This window comes from Hemitrygon akajei, chromosome 8 (genome assembly GCF_048418815.1).
Source record: "Hemitrygon akajei chromosome 8, sHemAka1.3, whole genome shotgun sequence".
Lineage (NCBI taxonomy): Eukaryota > Metazoa > Chordata > Chondrichthyes > Myliobatiformes > Dasyatidae > Hemitrygon > Hemitrygon akajei.
Genome location: NC_133131.1, coordinates 116,343,152 through 116,363,094, shown reverse-complemented (window position 1 = coordinate 116,363,094; position 19,943 = coordinate 116,343,152). Strand labels below are relative to the sequence as shown.

General features: G+C 38.6%; 1 protein-coding gene across 7 annotated transcripts in view; it reads left to right on the top strand.

The window, feature by feature from the left end:
• LOC140732179 (DNA-binding protein SATB1-like) overlaps positions 1–19,943 on the top strand; it is a 139,721-nt gene that overhangs the window by 31,707 nt on the left and 88,071 nt on the right. For all 7 annotated transcript variants that reach the window (XM_073054432.1, XM_073054435.1, XM_073054433.1 and 4 more), the window contains one exon: positions 15,106–15,217. In XM_073054432.1, the coding sequence (XP_072910533.1) occupies positions 15,106–15,217 (112 nt within the window). The remainder of the gene's footprint in view (positions 1–15,105; positions 15,218–19,943) is intronic.

Here is a 19,943-nt window from a genome sequence, read left to right as displayed (position 1 = left end):
TGCTTTGTGTTCATTTTGGAATGTAAACAAAATTATTTATTCTTGTCACTGGGATATTTATCGGCAGTTTTATCTTCCTCCAAGAATTAGATTAAAAGAACCCTGCTGTGTTAGTAATACCTAAGAGCTTAGTCAGAAACCTTTCAGGTCTTACTGCCTACAGATTTGCACAGCTATCTTGATACCAAGAAGGCACTGAGATACATCTTCAGCTCTGGAGTGGCCATTGCACAGGATTGGAAAGAGCTGCAGAAGGTTGCAAACTCAGCCAGCTCCATTGTGGGCACACTCCTCCCCGGCATCAAGGATATCTTCAAAAGGTGATGCCTCATAATAGGCAGTATGTGCTGTTAAGGACCACCATCACTCAGGGCATGCCTTCTTTTCATTACTACCATCAAGGAGGAGGTACAAGAGCTTAAGACATACACTCAACATTTTAGAAACAGCCTTACCCTACTACTGTCAGATTTCTGAATGGTCTATGAACCCATGTACACTACCTCACTTTTTTTTGGGCTCTTTTTTCATTACTTACCTAATTTATTTTTAAAATATATTTCTTGTTGTAAGAGGTTTTCTTATTATGAATTGCAATTTACTGCTGCCACAAAACAACTTATTTCATGATATATGCCAGTGCTATTAAATCTGACTCTGATTCACGTCAGCCCATGACATGCCTGTCTTTTTGTGGGATGCATGGAATAGTTCATGTTTTAGTTCCCCTCAGACTTTATCCCGTTATTTTTCCAATGCATGAATAATTATATTGATGCTGCTTTCTATACTCCTATAAAACTCACTTCCTTCCTTTGCTGTTAGTTTCCACCCTACCTTCATTCTGATATTTCCCTTTATATATAAATCTCTTTTGCACAGCCTGGGATACTGACAAGCAACTATTACAAGCCTATTGACTCATATAGTTATCTCAACTGGCTATCTCTTTCCCCCTCCCCACCCTGCAACTTCAACCCAACTTGTCTTCTCTGCTTACCCAGATTGGATGAAGCATATTTGACTCTCCTTTTTCACAGATGCTGCCTAATCTGCTCTGGATTTCCAACATCTTCTGCTTTTACTTGTGTTCTCAAATGTTCATCAATTGCTTTGCGTGGCACTAGAGGGTTTATTGGCTTCAGCATGTAAAGGAACAGATTTTAGTGTAATTTTATGTGTGTTAAAGTGGCCTGGTGGGCAGTGGTTAGTGTTTCTTACTCCTGGTTCCATACTAGGTGGCATGGTTTCTGTCTGTCAGAAGTTTGTATGTTCTCTCCTCCAGTTCCCTCCAACATTCCAAAAACTATGCTGGTAGGTTAATTGTTGACTGTACAATATTTCTTAGCGTAGGCAAGTTTCAAAGGATCAGATCTGGAGGAAGGGGGCAGTGAGAGAGTGAATGTTGCAGGGGTACAGTGAAATATGGAGATAGGAGTGGGTCTGATGGGATTCCTTTGCTGTGAACTGGCATGAATCTGATTGACCTTCTTCTAAATTGGAATAAGTTTAAATATGTTAAAGAAATACATAAAAAAAACAACTCTTTGTTTGCCATGAATATTTCAGAGTCATTAGACCATTATTATCTATATTTTAATACCCACCATTTCAGAAGGATGATGTTAAAAGAATCTTGGAGTGGTTCATTAAAAAAATTCTGAGTCACTCAATTACTGCACATCAATAATTAACCTCTTCACACAGGTTTTTGAACCTAAGGAAGCATGAAAATGTTCATTGTATCTGTGATTTCCTTATAATAATTAATTAGAGCAACATATAATAAAACCTAGTTCACTAATAGTCAATTAATCTTCCAGTGGTAAATTTTGTTAATTTGTTGTGTTGCAACATACTCTGATTAGGACATTACCTTTTCTTTTGATGTTTCTCTGGATTCTAATAACTTTGGCCCGTGATTTTGTTTAGTCTGGTGGAAGCTTGGGACATTATGTGCCAAGCCAGTGTTATTAGAGTGCAGAACAAACCATATCAAACTAAGCAAAAATGTTTGCTGAAGTTTTGACTGAATTTTATATGAAGAACAATTCATTACAGATTAGCATATTTTAGTATAAAATAGGATATTTCAGATCACATTTTTAATATACGAATAGGATGGACACTTCAGTGTAAGTTGAAGTTTTAAGTCTTGAGAATTATTTAGACAATGCATTGCAAAGTTTGAACAGTTAAGTTTAGATAGCGAAACATTGCCAGTTGTATAATCTTGAATGCAGCATAGAGTTGGATGTCTATAGTATCCCTGGTTTTCGAAAAAATAATAGTTGCATCTTATTCATGTGGTCTCATAACTGAAATTCATCTTGCTCTCATTTGTTAAAATTAATATGATAGCATAACAGAAATATCCAGAATCTGTCACCATCCATAAAGAGCAGGATATTTTTACTAAGTTTTTCACAATTATTTTCAAAAGATTCTGATGTGTATTTTGTTTAATATATTCATTCACAGACTCTGGTTAGCACTGGTGTGGCCAGCATTAGACCATCTTTAAAAAGGAGGAGGCAGTGAGTTACCTGCTTGAACCATTGTAAATCTTATGGTGAAGGAACTTCCACTGTACAGTATTGTTAAGTGTAGAGGTCCAGATTATTGACCAAGAAACGATGAATTAGTGTTATTTCCAAGTCAGGCTGATATGTGACTTGGATGAAAACCTAAAGTTCACATAAACCTTCTGCCTTGTCCAAGAGGACATGGCTACAATCATCATGAGGAAATGTTGGAGAGCGACTGAGCATGTGATGAGGTGAGAGACCAGCTCCATCTTTAAGACAGCACTTCATTGGACCCTGAAGGGCAGAGGAAACACAGAAGACCAAAGACAACTTGGCACTGTACCATCGAGGCAGAAATGAGTATCCTGAACCATACCTGAAATAGGAGGATTAATGGCGCTGGTGGGGGGAGGGGGATCGTTGCTTGCTGCCACTTGCGCACGGGAGGGAGAGAAGCTGGGGGCACTTTGGGGTTTTAACATTTAACTGTCATTCATTCTTTGGGGGCACCCCTCTGTTTTTGTGGATGGTTGCAAAGAAAAAACCATTTCAGGATGTATATTGCATACATTTCTCTGACATCAAATGTACCTATGATACCTGGGGCACAGTAGAGAAGATGGTCAAGGCCAGACAGAGGTGGAGGACCTTTATTGCTGTCAGAAGGCTTGCTTTATCAATGTATTAGGCTACGTATCATAAAACAAAACTGGTAACTTAAAAGGTTACTGGAGGAAACCAGTCTATGTCTTGTTGTTGCAGCCACATTATTTATATGACTGGTCCATTTAAGTTTCTGGTCAATGCTGGTTCACAGGAATTTAGCGGATATTCATTGATCATAATGTCAGGGAATGCCATCTCTTCATGGTTAGATTTTCTTCTGTAGAAATGGTTACTGCCTGACATTTGAGTGGGATGAACATTACTCGCCACTTATCAGTGCATGTCTATGTGTTGATTAGGTCTTCCACATTGTGGCATGGTCTGCCTCAAGCTCTAAAGGCATTGCAGGTGGAACAATCATTGACATGCAGCTCCACTTCTCTCTTTGTGATAGGGGGCTTGTCTTTGATGACTGTTGGTGAAGTCGGAGCTTAAGTCTTTGCCTGGTGAATTCCTGTGGTTCTGTCCAGGACTCAGAAGATTAGACTCCTGTTATCATAGTTTCCAATTAATGCAGACATTTTTCATGCAATCTCATTTGTCGTCATCGTCTTCTTCCTCTTCCTCTTCCTCCTCCTCCTCCACCTCTCATCACCCTGTTGGGGCATAGGCCACCAGGAGCATCTCACCAGAGTCCTCTGCCCTGGGCCAGATTTTCAATTGTTCCCATGTGTAACACATCTTCTTGCTGTATCTTTCCTCTCCCTAGGATGAGGTCATTGGAGCTTCTGTTTGTGTTTCTGTAGCACTGGATTTTTATGGGATGAGGTTGTCACCCCCCCCCCCCCCCCGCAGCTGGATGTGGGACCATCCATGGCGGAGTTCTGCAATTTCATTTATCCATATTTTACTAGGATGCCTTAATATTGCATCATGAAATGCTACTTTGAATACCAAGAGATTGGATCAAGACTGAAATGTATTCTGGTCCCCCACTGATCCAAGTGGAATCCAGTTGAGACAGATTATTAATAACTAAATGCTGCCTAATAGTAATTAGTACCTTCCAATATTTTCTAGATGATTGGGCACAGATCAAGAGGACAAGAATTAGCTAGATCATGAATAGAGAATGCCTGGAGAACGTTTCATATTGGCGAGATAGATGCCATTGTTACAGATGTACTGGAACAGCTTAGATAAAGGCATGGTTAGTTTGGAGCGTGTCGTCAGGACAACAATAGGATATGTTGGCAGGTCATACCATTTGTTGCTGTTATTAGTAGGTTCAGTTAATAACACTCTGAATGTAGGACATTACAGCATAGAACAGGCACTTCAGTCCACAATCTTGTGCTGACCTTTTAGTCTACCCCAATATTAACCTAACCCACATAATCCTCCATTTTTCTAAAATCCATGTACTTGTCTAAAATTCCCTTAAATATTCCTAATGTATCTGTTTCTACCCCTGGTAGAGCATTCTATGCACACACCACTCTCTGTGTATGTAAAAAAAAAAACAACAACAACTTAGCTGTGACACCCTCTCCCAATATATTAATCAATCACCTTAAGATTATGCCATTTACACCCTGGAAAAAAGTCCATTCAATCTATGCCTTTTCAATGGTTATCTCACAGCTCAACCAGAATCCTTGGCTGAATGCAGAGGTGCACTCCCTACTAAAGGTCCATGACACTGTTCTCAAGTCTGGAGACAGAACAACTCTCAGGGCAGCCACTTATAGCACATATCAAAAATTCCTTTCCCCCCCCATTGGACATTCATGAAAATGCTTACTGGCAAAACTGCTCTATGACAGAGGTCATGCACCTGGTCCCGACACATCTAGAAAACTAGGACACTTGTGTCAGAACGTTGTTTCTAGATTTCAGTTCAATGTTCAACACTATTGTACCACAGACCATGGTGAACAAACTCCTATTCCTCGGTCTAAATACACCCCTGTGCAACTGGATGTTCGACTTCCTAACCAATAGACATCAGATAGCCAAGATGCACAACAGCTCCTTCCTCCCCATCATCCTCAACACGGGCGCTGAGGACATTGCTGACATTCTGCTCCCGCGTGGCTGCATGGCCAAGCACCCGACCACTCCCATTGTCAGATTCACTGATGACACGACAGTACTGGGCTTCTTCACCAACAATATGAGACTGCCTACACAGAGGAGGAGGAAGAGAGGCAAATAATCTCTTCCTTGATGTCAACTAGACAAAGGAGATGGTTATTGATTTCAGGAGAACTCCCACCCCTCTTTACATCAATGACACAGTTTGGGGGTTGATGCGCTGTTTTTGTGCTGTGGAGGGGTTGTTTTTTGAGGGTCGATGTTCTTGGCGTGTTTTTATGCGGGGGAAGGGTGTTTTGAGGGTTGATAATCAGAATGTTGTTATTTTTTGTGCGGGGTTGTGGGTTTGATGTTCCTCTCTGAATGACTTCCATGTTGTTTCTTGGCTATCTGGAGAGGACAAATTTCAGAGTTGTATATGGATACATGCTTTGAAAATAAATGCCTTTGAGCCTTTGACACAGCAGTGGAAACTGACCAGTTTCAAACTCCTGGGACTGCACATCTCACACAACTTCTCATGGTGGTAGAACACACTTTACACAATCAAGAAAGCTCACCAATGCCTCTACTTTCTGAGTAGGCTGAAGACACCTGGACTTTGCACATCTATACTTACATCATTTTACAAATGCGCCGTAGAGAGCACCCAAACAAGCTGCATCACTGCATGCTGCAGAAACTGCGCTGTGGTGGACAGGAAGGCTCTCCCAACTAGTAGCTAAAGCTGTCCACACATCACCTGCACCAGCCTACCACTAACAAGGACATACAGTACATACAGAAAGGTGCCAGAAAAGGGCAAGTAACATCATGAAGGGTCTCACCCACCTTGCTTACTTGTCTCATTCCCATCAGGGAGGAGGCTAAGTAGCATCTACACCAGGGCCACCAGACTCAAAACATTAACTTTCTTCAAGCAGTATCTGATCAGCACCTCCACTCACTAATCCACCCATCCACACCCCAAACCACCACTACTTTATCATTTCCTGTCAGTCACCTTATGTACAGACGCTTCTGTTTCTAGCATCACTTTATGGATGTACAATTAATCTAGGTATATAAGCTATCATATGTATTTATAGTTATTGTGATTTTTATTATTGTATTCTTTATCTTATTGTGTTTTCTTGTGCTGCATTGGATCCAGAATAGCAATTACTTCATTCTCCTTCACACTTGTGTACTGGAAGTGACTTTGAATAATCTGGAGTTATATTGTACACCTTTGAATTAGTGACATGGTCTGAAAGCAAACATTGCAGTGGTGGGGACGTAAGCTGTGATAGATCATACACTTGACATTTTTGGTTTCAAAATAATTTCAGTCATGTAGTTTGCATTCACATCCTCTGGGCTCAGCTATTGTTGAAGATGCTACTTTGTCTTTATTCGTTGTTTGATTGTCCACTGCCATTCACAATTGGATGTGACAGAACTACAGACCTTTAATCAAGTCATTAGTCACGGCAAGGTTCAATTCTGTCCGTAGCCTCCGCTTTGCTTCATAGCATTCATGTAAACTTTTTATTTTAAGCTTGAGCAAATTTTCAGTATATGTGTATTTCTCTCAATGCTTGTGACTGAAAAGAATTTATTCATCTGGCTTGAAGTGAATAGTGGTTTGCAGAAATGCCAGGCCTTGGATTTGTGCTGGCTTTGAGAAGCTTCTGACTCAGAGTCTCCCAGATGATTAGTTTTGTGCTTCTGGCTGCATTCTGAAGGTATCATTTTCAGCACCATCATAATCCAATGCAACACGTTAGAGGGTGAGCTCACTGTGAAGTTAGGTCTTGGTTTCATCTGAAACTGTGGAGGTCAATACTGTGAAAACTGTCTTGGGCAAATTGAATCACAACAGCGACAAGAGAGAGAAAACTCTGGTGGATTGCCCCTGAACAGGTTCCTTTACTGTCTGTTCATTCACGGTTGTGTCCCTCAGAACTTGGCCAGTTGCTTAGGTGCTGATGCTACCAAGCTATTCTTGGTGATTGACACCAAACTCCCCCACTCAGAGTACACTCTGTGCCCTTGCTTTTTTGCAAGTGATTTGCAAAATGGAGGAGTACTAATTCAACAGTTAAATTAAAGCAATATATGATAAGCAGCAGGAGGTTATATAACTTCCTTAAGTCTTCTTCACGGTGTGTTTGATGATATGGAAGGCCTATGAAGTGCATAAATAGTCATATATATGATCACTATCGAGTGAACAGAAGATTTTTTGAAATAAGGAATGTTAAAAGGAATAGTAGATAAGTGCTTGCAAGAGTTGTAGAATTGATTCCCTTATGATCAAGCAGAATTAGCTTCTGAGGTTCGATGGCTTTAAACTAAGCAGGCCTTAGGAATTTGCATAGGGCTGACATTTTGTGAATTCTAACGTACTTCCCAATATAATTTTCTCTAAGTCTGGCTCCGGTTCCTTTTTAATTACCAACACTTATAATGTAAAGTTTGCTACATTTCCCTTTAGAGCAATGAGTCAGTTATGTGGGAGTGACTAAGATCACAGGCTCCAGCCTTCCAGAAACCCATGGTTCTAATCTTGCCCACATTTCTGATTGACTGGCCACTTTAATAATAAACAAATACGACAAATTTCATTGTAATCATCTTCAATAATTGAAAGGACTTGGCCTTCCCCCCCACCCCCCCCCCCCCCAACATTAAGGCGACTTTGGGATAGATTTCCAGATTGAAGCTTTCTCTGGGTTTATGTGAGTTTGAAGTAAGTCCAAATTGTGGAATACTTTGCATTACAGCCAACCCTTGTGTGGCAGGCAATAATACTTATGAATTTAATATGCAAAATTATATTGTGGCCATTGAAATCACTAATGACCACTATAGAATAATATTTACTTCACAACTTTGAAAGAAATAGCATTGTGTTATTTATGTTTTCATAATCAATGCCCCCCCCCCCTTAAAGTTCTCTTTTCGTTCGATTTAGAATAGCAAACATTAGTATGGCATGCTGCATGGTTAAACCGTGTCAGGTGAACTGATAGGGATAGTGGTGGACTGATTAGGTCAGATTTATTCATTTATAAATCGGGCCTAATGCAGGATCCTTTTATTAGAATCGATTACAACTAATTATATGTCGATGGCTATTCCACAACTGTTAGAAAGACAATGAAGTTGTCAATTGAAGCAGTTATTCTACTCCCCCTTCTTCCAAACCACCCGACACGCAAAAAAATCTCCACAGTGTTTAATAAAGAACTGCTCTTGCTCTTCTCTTTCCCTCTGTCTTTTGATTCTCTCTTTTGATTCAGTCCTGATGACGGATCTCAACCTGAAACATTGACTATTCATTTAAATGAGATATTTCACTGTATCACCCATAAAATGCTGGTGGAACACAGCAGGCCAGGCAGCATCTATAAGGAAGAAGCACTGTCGACGTTTCGGGCCGGGGCCCTTCGTCAGGACTAACTGAAAGGAAAGATAGTAAGAGATTTGCAAGTAGTGGGGGGAGGAGGAAATGCATAATGATAGGAGAAGACTGGAGGGGGTGGGATGAAGCTAAGAGCTGGAAAGTGATTGGCAAAAGTGATACAGAGCTGGAGAAGGGAAAGGATCATGGGACGGGAGGCCTCGGGAGAAAGAAAGGGGGAGGGGAGCACCAGAGGGAGATGGAGAACAGGCAGTGTGATGGGCAGAGAGAGAGATAAAAACAAACAACTAAATATGTCAGGGATGGGGTAAGAAGGGGAGGAGGGGCATGAACGGAAGTTAGAGAAGTCAATGTTCATGCCATCAGGTTGGAGGCTACCCAGCCAGTATATAAGGTGTTGTTCCTCCAACCTGAGTGTGACTTCATCTTGACAGTAGAGGAGGCCATGGATAGACATATCAGAATGGGAATGGGATGTGGAATTAAAATGTGTGGCCACTGGGAGATCCTGCTTTCTCTTGCGGACAGAGCGTAGGTGTTCAGCGAAACGGTCTCCCAGTCTGCGTCGGGTCTCACCAATATATAAAAGGCCACACCGGGAGCACCGGACCCAGTATACCACATCAGCCGACTCACAGGTGAAGTGTCGCCTCACCTGGAAGGACTATCTGGGGCCCTGAATGGTGGTGAGGGAGGAAGTGTAAGGGCAGGTGTAGCACTTGTTCCGTTTACAAGGATAAGTGCCAGGAGGGAGATCGGTGGGAAGGGATTGGGGGGGGGGGGGGGGGAACAAGTGGACAAGGGAGTCGTGTAGGGAGCGATCCCTGTGAAAAGCAGAAAGGGGGGGGGGGTGGAGGGAGAGATGTGCTTGGTAGTGGGCCCAAAACGTCAATGCTTCTCCCTATAGATGCTGCCTGGCCTGCTGTGTTCCACCAGCATTTTGTGTGTGTTGTTTGAATTTCCAGCATCTGCAGATTTCCTCGTATTTCACTGTATGTTCAAGTTTAATTATCTTTCAACCGTAAATTAATATAAGATAATATGATATAGGAGCAGATGATATAGGCCATTTCATCATGACTGATCCAATTTTCCTCTTAGCCACCATCTCCTGTATCCCATCATGCCCTGAACAGTCAAGAATCCATCAACGTCTGCCATAAATATACATACAGACTTGGCCTCCACATCTGTCTGTGGCAAAGAAGTCCATAGATTCACTGCTCTTTGGATAAAGAAATTCCTCTTCATCTTTACTTTAAAAGAACGCCCCTCCATTCTGAGACTGTGTTCTCGGGTCCTAGTCTTTTCCACCATGGGAAACATCCTCTCTACATTCTGTCAAGGCCTTTCACCATTTGATAGGTTTCAATGAGGTCACCCTTCATTCTTCTGAATTCCAGTGAATACAGGCCCGGAGCCAACAAATGTTCTTCACATAACAAGCCATTCGATCCCTGGAAATCATATTCGCAAACTTCCTTTGAACCCTCTCCAGTTCAAAGCCAAACAAAACAGCTTTCCTCTGGGGCCAAGGTGCAGAATGCATTACCAACAGAATACTGTATATAGCACATATGATTATGATTTCAGAAAAACATATAGTTACAAAGAGAAAAGGTATATATATAGCCCGAATTCCTCTGTGGCATGATGGTAAGTTGTCCCAGTCCAGCTTGTTTTTCCACCGAGCGAACACCGGAGGGCAGCAGCAATGGGAGAGGTCAGTCCCCGATGAAGTACGCATCACAGTGCGCCCCACACTGCTTCGGCTGCAGCCGGTGACTCCGCAGCCAAGACCTAGTCCATGTCACAGCTGAAACAACGCAGCTCCCCCTCCACTGGTCTCGTGAACCAACCAGTGAACCCATGGTGCGGTATTCTACGTTACCAATGTCCAACAGGGTCTTCCAATCACAATAAAAACATCCAGGATAATCACTCTGTGCACTGCCCGACAGTGCACAGTAAGTCGAGTTCCATCGCTATTGATGGGATAGGCCTGTAGTACTTGATATTCTCAGTACCTAGTAGCGGTGACTTGTGATTGTAAAAAGAAAAAAGACCTGCACATGTTTCGATGTACATGTGATAAGTAAACTGGAGTCTTAACCCACTGAGTTCCTCCAGTATTTTGTGTGTTTGAAAACATTTTATTTTTCAAGTTTAATACTTAATTAGGATAGTATCTAATTTTTTTTTGGAATATTTCTCACTCATATTTCACAAGAACCTAAGAATCAGGAGCAATGATAGATCATTCAGCCCCACTCACGTACTCATCTCGATTACGGCGGATCTTTTGTCTTGACCGCAATTTACCTAAACTAGCCCCATTTCATCTATTTCTTTAATCAACTCTCTTTTTTAATGCAATCAGTGAGAAATGTTTAAGAGCACCATGGGATAGAAAGATCCAAAGATTCACCACGCCCTTAAGTGGAAAAAAAAGTTAAACTCATTTCAGTTCCTACGTGGTCATTCTATTCTTTTGAGACAGCAGCTCCCAGTTCTACCTCCTTAAGAGAGGGGAACGACATCGTCCCATGTTTCACCTATCAGGCCCTTAAGAATTTTGTGTATTTCATTGAGATTCCCTGCCATTCTTCTAAAATGTAGAGAATGCATACCTAGCTTAGTCATTCTCTCTTCATAAGACCGGCACTGAATCAATTTTTCTGCACCAACCTTTAATATATCCCTGTAACTAGCATGTTCTTTTTTTAGGTAAGCTGCCAAAACTGAACGTATTAATCCAGGTGTGGTCTCACCGAGGGTCAATATAATTATAATAAGGCATCTTTACTCCAGTAAAATCTGTTGTGATAAAGAGCCACATAACATTTCAAAATTGACTGCAGCATCTGCAAGTTACCATTCAGTGACTTATGTACAATGATTGCCAGGTTCCTTTGCACATCAGCATTTGAAAATACTTAGTGTTTCTGTTTTTATTTCCCCTGAAGTGTTGAAACTTACATTTTTTCCATGTGGTACACCATTCACCAAGTTTGTATCCGCTCACATAACCTGTCAATCACTCCTTGAAGCTTCTTTAGCTCCTCATCGCTACTGGTTTTCCAATTAGTTTTGTGTAATTGGTAAACTTGAAATCTTCTCTGCCAAATGACTTAAGTAATTATAAATGGTTGGTCCTCTACTGGTCATCTTGAGAACGAAGACCATTTTTCCAGCTCCTTAACCAACACTAACTAACTATTAATTCACACTTGTATTTATCCCTAATTTCATGTGTTCAATAACTTCTTTTGTGGAACTTTATTGAAACACTAGCATGCAGTATTCACCTGTCCATCACACTAGATTTCAGTGTAAACTGAATAGCAAGTAATCTTACCTGTATTTGCTCATCATTTAAGATATTTCAGGTCTATGCAGATAACCATTCTATATCAGGTGCAATGTTTGCCCTGTAAAGTTAAACATTGACTACATGCATTAAGAATTCAGTTATAGGTAAGGGTTTCTCAGACTGGAGACCACAAAAGGCATGAAATCCATCCTGTCAGGATTCAACAAAGTACCATAGTGCATACAAAATGGAAAAAAAAGTTATCCCCACTCCAACTCATATTATCAACAAGAAAAATTAAATTCATGTTTTCCTCTTCACTGAGACCTATCATGACTGCAGTGGTGAATTTGGATCACCTGTTTCAGGGAATAGATCAAGCTGCTAACTTCATTCAGTTGTGACGGTGAACAGCTGGCAGCAGGAAAATAATAATTGTTTTCCCTGGGACTGAAATGGAAAGGAATGCAGCGCCTGATAACCCATTGTGCCATGAGTGTCTGTTCCATTCTGTTAAATTTTATTTTGGATATTACACAAAAAATTTTGCCCTTAACATTCTATTTCTGGTATTGTAACCAAATCTAGTGTTGATCACGAAATTATTATTTACAGGGAGGTTAAGTAGTCACTGTGGGCATTTGCTCTTTAATGTTGTTTTCATTGAAAATATTTATTGGTTTGTTTTTGACCTAAAGTTTTCTTGAAGGACTAAGCTGCTTCATATATTAGTAGAATACAATACTGTTAATAGTTTGAGAACTAGAAGTATACAGTAGACAGAATATCAGTATAATGTTCAATCGATAATGTTTTGCAAATTGCTGTAATTGAAATAGCTGCTGCCAACTGTAGCAAGAATTCTACCTAAAGAGGTTGAAGCTTTTCATCATTTTTGTTTGTTTGTAAACTTGGGCTGGGAATTATAGATAAATTAAAATGTTTGTGTTAGCCATTTCTATGGGAGCTTTTATTCCATGCATTGAATTTCATCTTCCTTAAAATATATTTCAGTTCTATGAGTTGTTTCTGTTGTAAAAGGAAATTTGCTCTTTTTTTTTCAATTTATTTAAAAAATCCCTTATATTGTTTCTATTTATGTTTTTTTATCTTTGTGGTCATGTTTTAAATAATGTTTTCCCTCAAAATAACATGATTATAGTGAAGGAAGCAGTGCTATGAAAATGAAAACCTCATGGGAACAGGGCTAATAACAGTGAGCTTACAATATTAAATATTATTTATTTGACATCTTTTAATTATATTTTATTCACTTCTTCATACCATATTAAGGCATAAAAGTTCCAAATTACCTGCATGCTCATGATGTAGGTTGCAAATCAGACATAACAAATAAGGTTTTGGAACTTTTTCAAATATTATGCCTTATTAGTCCTCTAATTTATTTCATAAGAATATAAGAGCTTATTTGTAAAATTTATCTGATCTAATAAAGGAAAGAATGATAAACAATTACATTAGTTTTCTGCATATCATTTAGAAGTAACAGTTCAAATTCTTGGCTGTGATCTGTACTGCAATCACAACCAACAAGTACAGTATATGTGCACAGTAAAACACAATTTCAGTGATGAAAATTGTATTGGAATTATTATGTGGATCATGAAGTCCATGATTTTCTGTCCTTATTCTCTGCAGCAGATGATCCTCCACTGACACCAAAATCCTATCTCATTGTCTCTGACCTCCCTTCTCCATGATGCACCTTATCTCTGCATCTTTGAATCTAGATTTTAACCTGTTTTGTTTTTCTCTTAAGAACTTTGCAATGCCAGATCTTTTGAAGGAAAAGCTTTTCAGTGCATTAAGCGTGCATGGCTAGATTGGGGTTCACGATTACAGAATTTTGCAGCAGCAAATCCTTGAAAAATGCTTGATGAGTTGATCACCTCCATTTAAACATGCTAAGCCCCAAATTAACAGGGCTTGCTTTGTGGGACCTTTGATTAGTATTTGCATCTGTCGTATGTGAAGATACAGGGTGGCACAGCAGCGTAGTGGATAGTGTAATGCAAGAGCAACAGTGGCCTCGGTTCAACTCCTGCCACTGCCTGTTAGGAGTTAGTACATTCTCTTCATTACCGTATGGGTTTCCTCTGGGTGTTCCTGTTTCCACCCACATTCCAAAGACATACAGGTTAGTAACATAACCCGTTGTGTAATTGAGCGGCATGGGTTTGTTGTCCCAGAAGGGCATGTTGCTGTGCTGGTTGTCTAAATAAAAACAAAATAAAAATAAGATGCAGAAGAAGGAACCATTACAGGGATGGTTTTATGAATTTGGTATATCCTTCATAAACTATGTTTCTCAACTTTCAGCAAACTATAAAACTGAGAAGAAAAAAACATGTAAAAGTAAACTGAAATTGTTAATTCAAGCAACGGTGTTAAATTAGGTTTGATTAAAAAGCAAGTTGGGTTTACATAGCAATTTTCAGGATCGCAGGATGTCCTAAAGTGTGTTACAAATTTAAAGTAGCAACACTAAAACAGAGGAAATAGAGTAGCAAATAAAAACACAAAATGCTGGCAGAACTCAGCAGGCCAGACAGCATCTATGGGAGAAGGCAGTGACGACGTTTCAGGCCGAAACCCTTCATCAGGAGTGATGCTATCTGGCCTGCTGAGTTCTGCCAGCATTTTGTGTTTTTATTTATTTCCAGCATCTGCAGATTCACTCGTGTGAAATAGAGTAGCAATTTGCAAACACCATTTGATAAAGATCAGCTATTTGTTTCCTTAGCCATATTGATTGAGTGAAAATTATTGGCCAGGACATTAAGGATAATTTCTCTGGTTTTAAGTGCAATGTCTTGGGATCTTTGATTCATCAGAGGGAACTGAATTTAACATCTTTCCCAAAAGTGACTGCATCTTAATGTTATGTGATCACCTTAGTATGCACTGGGGTGTCAGCCTAGATTTTTATGTTCAAATCTTTACAGCTGAACTTAAGCACACAATCTTCTGTCTCAGAGCCAACAGACAGCTAAGGCTTTTAATGTTTCTGCTCTAAATGTTTACTTTAATCATTTTCACTGCTTTGGGCATAAGACGTACTGTATACCTATGGCTGAAACGAGCTTTCAATTTATTTGTTTCTGACTGAAGGTTTTATTCTTTAAATGCAGAGTATGATTTCCTCCATTGTAAACAGCACTTACTATGCAAATGTATCAGCAGCAAAATGTCAAGAATTTGGAAGATGGTATAAACATTTTAAGAAGACAAAAGACATGATTGGTAAGCAAGGAAAATAACTGATCAGTTCATTGTGATGGTAATGTGAGCACTTCCTTTTTCAATGTAGGTCTAATATTGTATTTTATCTATTTGAAAATGAAATTCTAACTATATGCACAATTACTTCAAAGCATTTTAGCTAAATATGAAAAGACAGGAAATTTTAATTATTTAAAAATGAGAAGCATTTGGATCTTAATTACAGAAATGTTTGCTGTGCTGTATGTAGATCTGTGGTTATGCATGACTATTAGCTAATCTATGTCTTATTTGATTATTTCAGCAGAGGTATTCAAAACCATGGGCTATTTAAACATTTGATATTTTAAATTTTAGAAAATGGTCTATGTTTATTTCTCACTGATCATTGATCGAGATGAAGTAAGAAATATTCGTAATTACAACAAGTTAGTGAATGAGCGCTCTAATTGTCTGACGTGTACATTTCAGTGCGAAAAAAGCTCAGTACCATTATGATTTGAGAGATATCATATTTGGACAATGGAAATCACATGCACTGAATATAAAAGCACTTGTCTGAGGTTGCGTTACAGTACCACTGTCATGACTGGATTATTGTCTGGCTTTGATGGCGGTAGCACTGTACTTGACCTTCCAGTGATAGCTATATTCAGCACCTGCATAAAAGTGAATGTATAAGTTCTGTTATCTACTATTGTCAATCCTGCACCCTTGAGACCAAAAGAGTGGAATAACAGAATGTTGAATTGTAAGGGGCATTAGTTCAAGTGCATCATGGTCTGGAATAACACTGGTTTAGACACTATAGTGAGATAATGAAAAACCCTCTAGAAATTATGACATTTTCTCTGTAGTAAATTTTGTCTTTTTTTCTGTTTTATTCTGAGCATCTCAAATCTGAAATATTTTTATAGTAATTATTTTTCATAGCCTCAATATTATTCATCAGAGTGCTGAACTACAAGAGGAAAATTACCGTATTAGGACCAAGAGGTGAAGCAACACTTTTCAGAATAATTCACAGCCAAAATGATCATTGTTAACGACTGGAATCAGCAATTATGATGAAAAAATGATTGCAGATGCGTTTTCAGAATAGAACCCCAGGGGTATTACATAACATACAACAAATAAATTACATGAACATTTTCAATGTGAAGTGAAGCAGTGACAAATTTTACTACAAGTCTGTGAACTAGCATTGTTTTAATTTTAAAATAGTTTTTGTGTATGCTTAAGCTATCACAAAAACTGAGAAAACATTCTGATAGTAAGAACTCCTTTAATGGATATTGGTAACTCAAAACATAGCTCATCACTGATTCACAGATGTTCATGGTAAGACCTCTGCAAAAAAAAAAGTAACATTGCAAATATAATGGCTCTGCGTTTTATCAGTCTGGTATTGTGTTTGGAGTTCCAGATGAGGCCACATGGTAAATATGTAAAGATGACATAAAAACTGTGAATTTCTTGCTGCTTCAAGAATAATAAGACATTTTGTTTTACCCTGAGGCAATGGTTTACAGCATTCATTTCCCAGAGAAAAAATGTCAATTCAAGATATTTGTGTAAGTTAGTTTGAGAGAAAAATGCATTTGATAATTGTTTATCATCATTCATAAAGTAAATTAAACAACTCTAAATAATGTCCAAAGAAGCTATTAATAATTTTTATTTTTACTGGTAAAATAATTATTTTAATGAAAGTAGTGTGAATTTCTGGCTCAATGTCCTTTTTAGTGTTTTATATGATATGTAAAAATTAACTGAAGAGCACTGCCCTCAGAAATTGATGGTAGCTAAATTAGCTGAAATTAATGCAGTCAAAGACACAAGGCAAATGGAAGAGCATTTTATTTGATTTGTTTTAAGGATCATACTGATTTTGTGATTTTTTTTCCCAGTAACTCTCACATGCTATTGCCCATGTTAGTACAGTAAATGTTAATGAATTAGCTTTGTGAATGCTTACAAATCACAGAGTCAGTTTTGACTGGTATCTTAAAGTGTCAGGTGGGACGAGTATTCAGTCAAGCTGTACCATTTTTAGGAATTTTGCTGAATATTTACTGGTGTGATTTAAAAATATTAAATCTGGGGTTTGTTCAGAATTTGTAGATTTCCCAACCCCAAATCTGAAATTGTGCTGAATCTAATGGTACAGTTAGTTTTATTAGAAAACTCAGGTGACATCTTAATTTTAATAGCTACACTGGCAGAGATGAAACTCATTGAAACTGATTGAAGTGTGACTGATGAACTGAAAATGTTGGAAATGCACAGCAACTCATTCAATATTTAAAAGAGAAATGTTAACTCATGTTTTAGGTGGCACACATTAACATAAGTTAATAAACTAAGGACTTGAAAGGTATTTGAAGCTGATTGACATAATTTAATTGGTGTTTACTAGTTTTACTGGCTCCTTAAGGCTGTGTCCACCAAAGATTTCTTGGCAGTTCATTTTCCATGGCAGCTCAATCATTGAAGCTCAGAAATGCCCATCTACAGCAACCCATCTGCCCACATTTAGACAATATCTTTCTATGCCTTGCCTATTTAAGAGTCTGACTAAATGCCTCTTAATCATAATTATTGTGATTCCACCACCACCTCTGGCAGTTCATTCCAGATGTCAGCCACTCTCTGTGTAAAATAAATTTAGCTCTCAGATTTTCTTTAAAACTCCTTCCTCTCATCTTAAATCTATGCTTTTTGATTTTGATTGTTTACCCTACCCATGTTTCTCATGATCTTATATACATCACATCATGCCATTAAGACCAGCCTATCCAATCACTCCCCATAACTAAAGTCCTCCTTCATTTTACCTTTAGACTTCTCATAATTTTAAGTGATTCTTTCCTTTTTAATGCTTGCATTTTTTTCTTCTGACAACTGTTCTGTTTGATCCAATAGTTAGATATGTGGCTTCTGGTTTCTTGAAACAGTATTATATAGTTTAGGTGATGATGATATAATCTGTCCATTCCTATACTATTTTTGCCATTTACCACTTGTTTTAAACAGCAAACTATGTATTAATCCATGACTCAAATTGTTCAAAATGTGCCAATCACTACTGGCATTGCATTTAGGTTGTCAAGACCAAAACTTCATGCAGAGGGATTAGAGGGTATAAATTGGACTGATAAGTTTTAAAATTACCTATTCAATTAGTTTCATTTAAATTGCTATTAACACATTTGCAATGTAAACTTCCTATGTTAATATAACATAGAATATCAAACCGTACAACACAATATATAGGCCCTTCAGCCCACACAATGTTGTGCTAACCTTTTAACCTTACTCCAAGAGTAATTTAACCCATCCCTTCCACGCAGCCCTGCATTTTTCTTTTATCTATGTTCTTAATCTAGGAGTCTCTTAAATGTCCCTAATATATCTACAGTACGTCTACCACCACCCCGGCAGTGGATTCCACACACCTACTACTCTCTGTAATAAAAAAAAACTACCTCTGGTTTCCCTACTATAATTTTCAACTGTCACCTTAAAATTATGCCCTCTTGTATTAGCCATTCTGACACCTGGGAAAAAGTTGCAGGCTATCCCCTCTGACTCTTATCATCTTATACAAATGTGCAGTGGTGCTAGAAAGTTTGTGAACCCTGTAGAATTTTCTCTATTTCTGCATAAATATGACCTAAAATGTGATCAGATCTTCATGTAAGTTCTAAATCTAGATAAAGACAACCCATTTAAATAAATAACACAAAAAACAATATACTTGTTCATTTATTTATTGAGAAAAATGATCCAATATTACATGTATTTGTCAGAAAAAGCATGTGAACCTTTGCTTTCAGTAACTGGTGTGACCTCCCTTGTACAACAATAACTCCAGCCATACATTTCAGGTAACTGTTGATCAGTCCTGTATTAGGCCATTCCTCCATACAAAACTTTTTCATCTCTAGGATGTTGGTGGGCTTCCTTGCATGAACTGCTTGCTTTAGGTCCTTCCACAACATTTCTATAGGATTAAGGTCAGGACTTTGACTTGACCATTCCAAAATACAAACTTTCTTCTTTTTAAACCATTCTGTTGTTGATATACTCTTGTCTTTTGGATCATTGTCTTGTTGCATCATCCAACTTCTGTCAAGTTTCAAGTGACGGACTGCTTCCCGGAAATTCTCCTGGAAAATGTCTTGATACAATTTTGAATTCAATGTTCCCTCAATGATTGCAAACTTTTGAATTGAATTGATTTTATTACTTATGACCTTCATATACATGAGGAGTAAAAAACTTTAAGTTATGTCTCCGTCTAAATGTGCAATGTGCAATTTATAGTAATTTATAATAAATAGTATGTACAACAGGATAGTCAATATAACATAGAAATACAATTGTGTCAGCGTGAACTAATCATTCTGATGGCCTGGTGGAAGAAGCCTGTTGGTCCTGGCTTTTATGCTGCGGTACTGTTTCCAAGATGGTAGCAGCTGGAATGGTTTGTGGTTGGGGTGACTTAGGTCCCCAGTGATCCTTCGGGCCCTTTTTACACACCTGTCTTTGTAAATGTCCTGAATAGTGGGAATTTCACATCTACAGATGTTCTGGCTGTCCACACCACTCTCTGCAGAATCCTGCGATTGAGGGAATTACAGTTCCCCATACCAGGCAGTGATGCACCAGTCAGAATGCTCTCAGTTGTGCCCCAATAGAAAGTTCTTAAGATTTCAGGCCCTGAGGCAGCAATGCAGCCCCA